Source organism: Mustela putorius, unplaced genomic scaffold (assembly GCF_011764305.1).
Source record: "Mustela putorius furo isolate JIRA1106 unplaced genomic scaffold, ASM1176430v1.1 tig00000281_pilon_pilon_pilon, whole genome shotgun sequence".
Classification (NCBI taxonomy): domain Eukaryota; kingdom Metazoa; phylum Chordata; class Mammalia; order Carnivora; family Mustelidae; genus Mustela; species Mustela putorius.
The window spans coordinates 15,990,253-16,001,425 of NW_025421343.1; the positions used below are offsets into that span (position 1 = coordinate 15,990,253).

Below are 11,173 nucleotides of genomic sequence, written 5' to 3' on the forward strand. Positions count from 1 at the left end.
ATTCTTCCTGGATGTATCTTGATATCTTTGTTAATGGACTCAACTTTCCTAAGATAAAGGGGGATTACAAATTGGTTTACCTATAGGGGTAGTATTGATTGGGGAAAGGGGATTACCTTGAAGCTTAACTCTATATGAATATTAGAAAGTAAAAATAAAAAAGGAATGAACTAGACTAAACTAAACTAAAATTTTAAAAAAGAAATTTAAAAAATAGAAATACAAAAGAAAAATACAGGTGTATATATCAAAAAGTTCGGGTTAGAAGGTTATTATGGAATTTGATGTACTGGACATCTCATTGTGATGGTAAATAGGTTAAAAAATTATCTATATATTTTAAAAAATGAGCCAGAATAGTGGGAACGAATTAAAAATAAAAGTTGTCCTATGAAGTAGTGGTGATTGTTCTCTTGTAGTCTTTTTTTTTTTTCTTCCCTGGTTGGTTTTCTGGGGGAGGGGCCTGCCACTTGGGTTTTCAGTCAGTGATGTTCCCTGAGTTAAGTCCTCCAGTCCCTCTCAAGGGGGTGGGCTCTGAGGAAACCAGTTTTTTCAGGCTTTTGTTCTCTGGAAGTTTTTATGTTTGTACACTTTTTTTTTTCTCTCGCCTTGACCACTTTTGATGGTTTTTGTAGGTTTAGAGGAAAGCAAACTGCACCCTGACCTCCCTCTCAGAGAGAAGCCTCAGTCTGGTCTCCGGTGGGTGTTGCAGAGTCCATATAAATTTCCCCTTGGCTGCTGGCAGAGCAGGTTCCAAGTCGTGGTCCCTGGGGACGCAGGATCTTCTGCTTGTACCCAAAACCAGGGCAGCGGCGGCTGTCTGGGCAGCTCCAGACCACGAGAGAGGTTCCAAGCAGTGATCGCACACTGAGATTTTCCTGCTGCCTGGACTGGAAGTGCCTGGTCTTTCTGGGTCTAAGAGCGCCGGGCTTGGGCGCGCGCGCACACCTCTCTCAAGGGGAGGCTGTGGGTCCCGAATGCACGCCTCTCAGGCTCTGCAAACAGGGCGCAGTCCCAGAGCACCAGGCTGGGCCTTTGCGCACCTCTCTCAGGGGAGGGTGAGGGGCGCGCACGTCTCAGGCTTTGTAGCACAGCTTGGCATTCAGCTCTCTGGTGAGGCTCCCAGTCCCTCACAGGAGACAGACCCCACGCAATCTCAGGCGCGCTGGCGGCTCAGGGACCAAGACCTGTTTTCTCCACCGCACTCTCTCTGGCTCAGCACCAGGGGAGGCTGTCCTGGATCCAGGGACTTAAGCCTCTGTCTTGAGCCCCCCCTATTCCCACAATCTTCCCCCTCCCCCATCCTTTGCTCTTTTTGAGTGCTTTCAACCAGTCTCCAAGTTAATGCTGGTCCCCAGATGCAGGGCACTCTCGTATTAGGGGTATTACTTTCCAATCGGTCACCTCTGGTGGCTCCCTCCCCCTTTTGTTTATCTTCCGGTATCAGTCCGACGTTCCCACTCCACTTAACCTGCCCACTGGCATCTTCTGCCCCTGTAGAGATCCAGACGTGGATAATTCTGATCTCAGGCTGATTTCATGGGTGATCTGAGTTCTTTGGTAGGTAATCAGCTCACTTTAGGGTACAGGTTGAAAAGGCACCTCCTCCTACTTCCCCGCTATCTTGTTTCCCCCTACTATAAATCAATTCTTAAAATATTCTTTATATAAAAATTTTTTACAGCATTGAATTTTAGAAAGTATTGCTACTTCCTGTGAAAATTAATAGATACCTCTCTTAAGTCTGCCATTCTAATTGGTTGTTTTATCTCATAATCCATTGCCCTTAAGAATACAGAAATGCAGTATCTTGTTAGAATTTTTCTTTATTTTTTCTTTCTTTCTAATTTATTTTTATTAACATATAATGTATTATTTGTTCAATCAAAAAAAAAAAAGGCTTTGAAGTTTTCCTTGACTATCTACAGACCAAGAGCATAAATTTCCCAATTCTAGACAGAGATCAATCATGTAAGTCAACACACCATGCCAATGTCTGAGAGTGGGCTGGGACTGAGTTATTGCTGCAAGAGAATTCAGTCACAGTGAAGGTAAAAACTTTACTATAGCAATATTCACATGGAAGGTGTATCTAGGCGTAACTCTTACGAGCTTTGACTTGCTCAAAAGTCCCAATTCCCTCCAGTGCAGGCAACTTTCTGCTCTTCTGATGATTAGGGAAAGGGATGTTTCACTAGATGTATTAGGCAGCTCAGCCTGCTGTAAGAAAATGCCACAGACTGGGTGCTTTCACAACAGGAAGTTATTTCTCACAGTCCTAGAGGCTGGAGACTCTAAGATGAAAGGGAGGTTTGTGTTCGGGGCTGAACCACTGTGGGAGGAAATTCTAAACTTTGCAGGCAGTAATAAACTCCCACATCCTCAGCCTCCACACTGCTGATAGTCAGGGTGAAATCTGTCCCTGACCCCCTGCCACTGAACCTGTCTGGAACCCCAGGGTAACGGCTGGAGGCCAAGTAGATCAGGCTCTGTGGAGACTGGCCTGGCTTCTGCAGGTACCAATACAAATAGTTCATTCCATTACTGTGCAGGAGGCTCTGACTGGCCCTGCAGGAGATGGAAACCTGCTTTCCAGGAGTAACCGACAGTGAGAGTGGGGTCTGTGTCATCACAATATCCCCACTGGATCCTAAGGGAAGGAGAGAGAAATGCAAAGTTCAAACATTATGAGTATTTTCATGTTTCCCTTCTGTTATTTATTATGATTTGTTATGATTTATAGTATGTGAGATTATTTCTTTCCCGTGCGGTTTTGATGCATATCCCCCACATATTCAATTTTAAGAAGGAACAGATTTTCTAAGGTACAAAGGGGTCCCTGGAAGTCCTCCCATTTCTATGTTGCTGTGATCACCAGAACACAGACCTCGCTCCTTTCCCAATCTTCTTCACCCTGACAGGTCTCAGTATGTCATGCCCCACGTTGAGGGAAAGACATACACATCTAACTAGCAGATACCTTCCATCTAAACATGGAGAGCTCATCTTCCTCACCCTGTTATCCTTTCTCATGCCCCCTCTGCTCTTACCTGGGGCCCAGAGCATCAGCAGCCCCAGGAGCTGAGCAGGAAACCTCATTCTGAGCAGTTGAACAGATGTGGCTTGGTAAGTCAAAGCCATGTTTGAGCTGACCTTTTATCTCAGACCTGCAAGGAAGGATCCTCCCTAGGGAACAATATGCAAATTCCCAGGTGGGTGAAGCCATGTGGACCGAGCTATGAGAAGGGTGTGGTTCTCCTGTGAGCAAAGTGAAATAAAATATCTTAATTTGGGTGAAAACCAAGAACACAGTCATCATGTTGCTAAATGGCTTCAGGATCAGATTCTGAATATCCAGATCAGTATGTGGGAGATGAATGACCATCTTGCTTAGCCCCTTCCAGGCTCATCTTGGGGAAGAGATGACTTCTACCACGTTGGTACTGATGGCCAGAGTCTGCAAACACAAGATGGACATGAAATGGTTGCAAAGTAGTTCAGAATCTCTTCTTTCCAGGCTAAGAGTTAAAGAATGTTGGATGAAAGTGTTATGCACAGTCTTTCCTTGAGATCTGGTGAATTAAACTGCATGGAAGCATTCAACTTAAAAGAATCAGACAAGGAGAAAAAAAAATCTTCCAATAGAGACAGAGAGCAGATGATCTGTTTAAGACAAGAGGAAAAGGAGAAAGAATTTTGTGTCTCAGGCAATGAATCTGAAATTCCTGGTAACTAGTTTTTATCATCTGGTGAATATCCCATCATACTTACCTCACTATGTATGTACCAGGTGAATTTAAAAAATTTCTTAAGGGAAGAACTTTCTTGGGAGGACAGAGTAGAATAAACAAGGAATAATTTTCTAGTATTTTTGACTCGTATTTAGAATATCTCTTCTTTTACAGAATCACTTTGGACATGTATAATGTGGTCTTGTATTACTGTTTCCTATGAAAGACAACATTAGAACTTCAGAAGTCTCCATTGTGCTTAGTTGTGTATCTCATCAACTACTGACCTGAAATATCCAGATAATGAAAAATCTCATAGAAATTATTATATGGTCAGAAAAGACCTTTGAAATTTTCCTATAACACCTGTATGCTGAAAGATCCCAAGTGCTTTGCCAGCACCCTGTCTCCCTCATGTCTCCAAAGCACACTGCATCCTGGACAACAAAACTGACCCCATCAAAGCTGGTTGCTGCACACAACAAAAATAAGTAACAAGCATTTGTCAGGGGTGGAGAAAGACCCACCCTGAAGTCCAGGAGAGGAGCAGCCTTAGGGAAAGGTTGTATCATGCTGTAGACACCCTAGTTTTCATATCAGGAAAAAAAATGCTTCAGCTTTACTGCTGTGACTCTGCAAACATTGAGCTGCTTGAGTCATGTAAGAGAAGGGATACTAAGGTGAGCGTATTGGAAGCAGTGGAGGCCCATCTATAGTCGCAAGATGAGGGAGTTCAAGTGCAAGGCTCAAAAGCAGCTGGAGGATTGCAGGTCTTGCTCAGCATACTCACAGCTCACTTGTGGGATGTACAGATGATGGTCCCTGCCCTGCTGACTCCTGCAGGGAAAAGGTGTATGCTACTCAGTATGTCTTTCATGATGAAGTGCTGTTTGAGCCAGAGGCTGGGTGGGACTGGGATGCAGAGGAAGGCCTAGGGCAACAGGTTAGAGAATTCAGTCCTAAGGGAGTGGCTAAGGCCCAGGGAACTGGTGGATCCATAGATTTAGTAAGTTGTCCCCTGTTTATCACGGTGAAGAGAGAGAGACACAGTATACCACATATGTTCCATGGGATCTAGTATCTGGAAGCAGGCAATCACCTCCAATGTCATTTACTTCCTTAAGCAGACACGAGATTGTTTTATTTTGTGATTTCAAACCTTCTTTTGTTTCCCCCATAACTCTATAACTAATATGCCCCATCATTTAATCAAAATATTATTAGAGCACTATTGCCAATGGGGCATCTGTGAGGCATATTATCTAGGCAATATGCCTGGAATTTGGAAATACGTTAGTTGTCAGTTGTCATTTTGATGATGGCACTACCAACATTTCTTCAGCGATTTCTTTTCCCTTCTCTTGAGGCATTTGTGTGATCATGCCATATGCATTAATGGATTAATCTAGCCTCAGTGTTTTGCAATGTACTACCTAAGTCCTATCCACATATTATAACTGAATTTTAAATAAAAGGCATTTCCAGATTCAGTTAGGATGGAGTAGATCTTACAGGAGCTACACTAACATTGCAACAAATGCAGAGGAGAACAAAAAAAAAATGTAAAAGTCACTTTTATGATGACATCAGAGAGCAATAGAAAAAATGAGGACCAGATGATCTACAATTCCAGAGATAGAAAGTGTGTTGTAGATGATGAGATGTTCTCCTGTCATTTTATACCCTCGTGGAATTTGCAAAATCTGACCGTGGGCATATCCTTTGGCTTGGTCCAGGCAGGGGGCTCTGCTGGGGAAGAGAATACAGCTGAGCTTGGGCAGCTGCTGGATGTTGTTTTCAGAGATAAGCCAGGAGCTGAGAATTACCCCCAGGATGGATTTCTCCTGGGAACATATGCTGACTGCTGGAATGGGAAATATGGCTGGACCTCCAGGCCAGAAAGACAGAGCAAGCCTCTCACATTGTCCTGCATTTCCCCCCCTATAATGCTGCACTGAGTATCCCTATGACTCAGGCATGAACTTTGGCCCCCACCACTGCATCCCTGGCCAGCCTTCCCAGTCCTCTCTCTTTCTCTGGTCACTGTCCTCTTTGTCTACATGGTTTCTCAATGATCATTTTTCTCAAATCGTTACAGACATACCCTGGGGTAGAATCCCATTTTGGAAGTTCACCCATGCTCTCGTGGTTCACATAAGAATGTATGATAACCTAGGCTAGGAATGAGGTAGGAACTTCACTAAACTTGGAGTTGTGAAGGACCTAGAGTGCCACCACTAGAGCCATGCCTTTCTGTGATACTGGCAGTGTCAGCAGGTCAAGGCCCAGGAGGCCAGGCAGTGGTCCCTTCACTCTGTCATCTCCCAGGAAGTACATCTGACTTTCCATGGGGATTCAAATCTGGACCTCAACCCCACCAGAATCCCCTTTCCAACATACATGACCCCTGGAGCCAGGTCTTGTTGGAAGAGCTGACCTCTATCACATGTCTTCACAGCCACATTACTGCCCCTGCACAAAAACACAAGATTCTGATTGCAACAGGCACAACCTAGGCTTTTATATTCTCTTGTATTCATCCAAATTCTGAAGACTAATGCATACATTTATGCTCCCTTATTTTGTGACTTGTTTCTTTACATATAAAATCCAGCTTTGGAATTCAGAAATCTCAGTTGACTTCGACTTGCTGTTATTGAGATTTCTCAAAAACTTCTGGTGTTTGGTCTCTGTTTATGAATTGTTTATTAAGTTTATCTAGTTCAAAAATACAGAGTAGAATAATTAATCTCAGTTCCTCCAATGAGGACAGTAATACACATCAGTGACTGTCCCAGCAGGACAGAGATAGGTGCTAGGAGAAGGTGATGGAGGAGAAGACAACCATGTCTTCTTATTACCAAACACCCACCTGCTGTTGGATTCTGGCAACTATCAAACCTAACAAAACCAAAAATGTGTATTTTTTGTGTGTAGCTGCCACCAATCAGACACAATGTTGGGGCTGAATGAAATTAACTGATAAGTGTATGTAGTGTGGTGAGGACTAGCATGAGCTTTTACTCAGCTCTCCCTTCTGATGCCTCCAGTGGCTCAGAGGAAACTCAGGTCCCATCCATTCTGCTGTAGGGTCTGCCATGCCAAGGCTCTTGCTGTGGAGGAGCTGTAACCTGTGGTGCCTAAGGGGAACCCAGCACAGGCACAGTCCAGAGCCCTCAGCTGCACACAATTCCCCAGAGCTCTTCAACACCTTCCTGTTAGACTCTGAGGGTCTGTTTTGCTTAGTCCCCAGAGAAGTAATACATGTGAACAACTGGTCCCTCCCCCAAGTGGGGACATGTGTGTGAAAGGCTGACCCAGGGTGGGAGGATACTGTGTACCTTGCTGGAAGTGATAAACCCCCACTTCCTCAGCCTCTACCCTGCTGATCCTAAGGGTAAAATCTGTGCCTGACCTGCTGCCACTGCACCTGCCCGGGACCCTGGAGTAAGAGTAGGAAACCAAATAAATCAGGTCCTGTGGAGAGTGGCCTGGATGCTGCAGGAACCAGTGCAAAAAAAAGTTTCCTTCACTGTAGGATGCTCTGCCTGCCTCTGCAGGAGATGGAGGCCAGTTCTCCAGGGGTGACCCACAAGGAGAGTAGGGTCTGTGTCATCACAACACCCCCATCAGGTCCCAAAATAATGAGAGAAGTGCAAGATGACATACAAATATTATGAGCGATTTTCATCATTTTTAAAAGAATTTTATTTACTTATTTGCCAGAGAGAGAGATAGGAAGAGAGAGAGAGAGCACAAGCAGGGGAGTAGCAGGAAGAGAAGATAGAGGGAGAAGAAAGCTCCCTGCTGTGCAAGGAACCCAATGTGGGACTCGATCATGACCCAGATGCTTAACTGACTGAGATACCCAGGCGTCACCCACATTCATCATTTTATTGCTAAATATTTCAGGCTAATTTACTTTTTCTGTGAATTTGACTTACATATTAAAAATATCCCATTCCAAGAAATTACAGAAATTTTCAGACACAAGGGGGTCTCTAGAATTCTCCTGCAACATCCCCTTCTTTCAGTGGCACAGGCTTCACTACAGCACAGGCCCTTCTTCTTTTAGGTCCTTCTCATTCTCATACATTCTGATATCTCATGCCCCTTCCCAGAGACCAAAAAATATGTATTCGAAAGTGTGCAGAGTGAACATAAAGAAAGCATTCAAACATGTTGCTCCCTGAGCTCGCCTTCCCCACCATTTCCCCTTTCACATCTCCCACTCTGTTCTTACTTGGGATCCAAGGCATTAGTAGCCCAAGGACAAGAAAAGGGAACCTCCTTTTGAGAAGTTGAACTGATTACTTCTGGTAATTCAAAACTAGGGTCAAACTGACCTTTTATCTCAGACTTGCAAGCAGGTCCTGTCCAGGGAACAATTATGCAAGTCTTCCTCCGCTTGCTGCCTTGCTGCTTGTGGAGAGAGCCACCAGTGGGTGAGGGGACCACTGATGTGAGCCAAGTGAAGTAAAATAGTTTCCTCTTGGAAGAAATCCAATGGAGATACAGTCCTTGCTGCCAGCAGTAGTGGGAAAAGCATCTAGTTGTCAAAGTGTAATTCTGGGCAAGGACACAGTGCATATTTTCCTGACCTCTAAGAAAGCATCAGAAACAATGACAATGTACATATGTGTGTGTGTGTGTCAGTCTCCTGGAGGTCAATGGATACCTTGCTTGGCACCTTCCAAACTACTCTTGAGAAGAAACCAACTCCCGCGTCCACTGTAAAGACCTGACAGTTGGCTTTCTCATTATTGTAATGCTACTGTCTGACTTTCTCTCCCTCATCTGCTGGTCTGTCAGTATTTCTCTCCCTGTCTACCAGTGAGCTTGCTGTGCGGCCCCAGATATGACAGTATCCTCTAATAATTTTAAGTAATAAACCTTTCATTCCAAACCCCGTGAGGAAATCAGATTGCCAGAGATACCTACACTCCCATGTTTATTGCAACATTATTCACAATAGCAGACGACCTAAGTGTCCCTCAGTGAATGAATGGATAAGGAAGTTGTGGTATACAAACACAATGGAATATTATTCAGCCATGAATAAAATGACATTCTTCCATTTGCAACCAATTGGATGGACCTTGAAGTCATTACATTAAGAGAGAGAAGTCAGAAGGAGAAAGACAAATATTCCATGGCATCACTTATATGTAGAATCTAAAAGAACTAAACTCAAAAAACAGAGTAGAATGGTGTGTCCAGGCACTAGAGAGGTAGGGTAGGAAACCTGGGGAGATGTTATTTAGGAGTATGATGAACTTAAAAGTAAAATGGCCAATATTTGATCAATAAAATAAGTTCATTAGGAATAAGAGAGGACAAGAAACCTGCGATAAACCCTAGGCAAGTCTAAAGAGACAAAGGAAAGATCACTTAATTAGGGTTTAGGAGGAAACTGGGGAGGGTTATCTGGACCAGATGTCACTGGGGAGTAACAAGAGTCCCATTGGCAACAAGCAGTGGTTTGTGTGGAATTGCCCACCTTGGGGAGAGGAGGCATTTTTTTTTCATTCCTATTTTTTTAATCAGGGAATAAAATCCCTATGTGAAAATGTCCTCTCTTGTCAAAATATTTTATTCCTTTTAGCAATATTAGATTTTATTCTATTTTTAAGGTTTTTATTGAAATTGCAGTCACCATTCTGTGTGGTATTGGTTTCAGATGTACAAAATGGCAGCTCCACACTTCCATACAATACCAGGTGCTCAACACTGTCAAACACCAACATGGATTCCATTTGTTTTTCCAAGAATGGCTTCACTTGTCTGAATTTCCTGTTATATTTAACTTCCAACATTACTCAATTCGGGGAGGATCAGATGAACTTTCATTCATCTCTTCCCTCTGTCCTCACTGGTGGCTCAGAGCTCACCCATTCTCCCGGACAGGCATGTCACGCCCAGGATTTTTCAGCTGACAAGTCCATTAAGGATGGTGCTGGGGTGCAGCTGAGGTCCTCGGGGTCCAGAGCCCACAGCTTCAACTATTCCTTGAGCTAGCCATCATCTCCCTCTTACACTGACAGGGAGAATCTGCTCTGCCTACTCCCCAGACAAGCAACCCATGTGTGGGCAGCTGGGACACCCCAGCAGGAGGTTTCTGTTCTAGGCTGAACCACTGTGTGAGGAACATGTAAACTTTGCCCACAGTAATAAATCCCCACATCGTCAGCCTCCACCCTGCTGATCCTCAGGGTGAAATCTGTCCCTGACCCGCTGCCACTGAACCTGTCTGGGACCCCACTGAAACGGTTAGTGGCCAAGTAGATCAGAAGCTGTGGAGACTGGCCTGGCTTCTGCAGGTACCAATGCAAGTAATTGTATCTATTACTGTGCAGGAGGCTCTGACTGGCCCGGCAGGAGATGGAAGCCGGCTCTCCCAGAGTGATGGACAGGGACAGTGGGTTCTGTGTCAATACAACTTCCCCACTGGATCCTAAAGGAAGAAGAGAAATTGCAAGGTTAAGTTCAAACATTATGGTAATTCCCATAATTTTCCTTTGCTCTTTATTTCAAACTAAAAGACCTTTTAAGAGACCTTGATTCAGAACTTAAAACTTTCCCATTTCAAAAAAGAACCAGAGATTGGCAAGACATAACAGAAGTCTCTAGAAATCACATAAGCCCTCCCAGTCTTCAGTGCCATGAAGTCACCAGAGAACATACAGGTCCTTTTCCCTCAGGACTCTTCCTCTCCCACAGATCTAAAAGTCACAAACCCCACCCCAGTAGGAAGACATCCATCCATCCATCATGTTTCCACATGGAAACAAAATTTATGTGGGAAACTGGTACCCTCAGGGTTCATCCTGCCCTTTCATTTCCCTTCCCCTTTGGGCACCCTGTTTACCTGGAAACCAGAGCATCATGAGCCCCAGGAGCTGAACAGGGAACCTCATTTTGACAAGTTAAAGGGATGAGTTCTGGTAGGTCAAGACAAGTTGAGAGTTGATCTTTTATCTCAGACTGGCAATGGAGGGTCCTCCCTAGGGGACAACATGCAAATCCCCTGTGGGCGCAGCCAAATGGAAAGAGCCAGCCAAATAGGCATATGACCTCTCATGTGAGCAGAGTGACATTACAGAGTGTTTTTGCTTAAAGCAAAACTAATGGAGATACAATCTATGCTGCCTGAGAGGTAGGAGGGACATATTTAAATGTTCCATTTCCCTGCTAGATTTCTACATCTTCAGCTGTTTCTAGGCACATTTAACACTTGTATTTTAAAAGGTAGATCCTAAGTAACCACAGAAGTCTTGAGAAAGAAGAACAAAGCTGAAGGTGTCACAATCTTAGACTGCAAATTGTACTATGAAGCTAGAGTAACCCGAACAGTATGGTATTGGCATTGAAATAGACATAAAAGTCAATAGAACAGAACAGAGAGTCCAGAAATAAACCTATGTTTATATAATCAATTAATC

At 44.0% G+C, this 11,173-nt stretch overlaps 1 protein-coding gene and 1 gene segment (V, D, J or C); both read right to left on the bottom strand.

The window, feature by feature from the left end:
* Positions 1-2,294: 2,294 nt before the first annotated feature.
* Positions 2,295-3,141, bottom strand: LOC123391790. The segment is given in 2 exon segments: positions 2,295-2,650; positions 3,051-3,141. Coding segments are annotated over 2 exon segments (447 nt in total).
* Positions 3,142-3,406: 265 nt separating this feature from the next.
* Positions 3,407-10,648, bottom strand: LOC101673624 (immunoglobulin kappa variable 2-28). Its single transcript, XM_045079328.1, has 3 exons — positions 10,600-10,648; positions 9,914-10,185; positions 3,407-3,457 (listed from the first exon to the last, which is right to left on the bottom strand). Exons 1-3 carry the CDS (start codon positions 10,646-10,648, stop codon positions 3,407-3,409), a joined length of 372 nt encoding a protein of 123 aa, XP_044935263.1.
* Positions 10,649-11,173: the final 525 nt, after the last annotated feature.

What these genes read in the sequence shown, in the direction of transcription:
- LOC101673624 (XM_045079328.1), bottom strand. Translation starts at nt 10,648, where the DNA reads ATGAGGTTCCCTGTTCAGCTCCTGGGGCTCATGATGCTCTGGTTTCCA. An exon ending in CATGATGCTCTGGTTTCCAG is followed by an intron (nt 10,186 to 10,599) that starts GTAAACAGGGTG and finishes TTCTTCCTTTAG; the next exon opens with GATCCAGTGGGGAAGTTGTA. An exon ending in GCAGGGTGGAGGCTGACGAT is followed by an intron (nt 3,458 to 9,913) that starts GTGGGGATTTAT and finishes TTGTGTTTGCAG; the next exon opens with ACTCTGGCCATCAGTACCAA.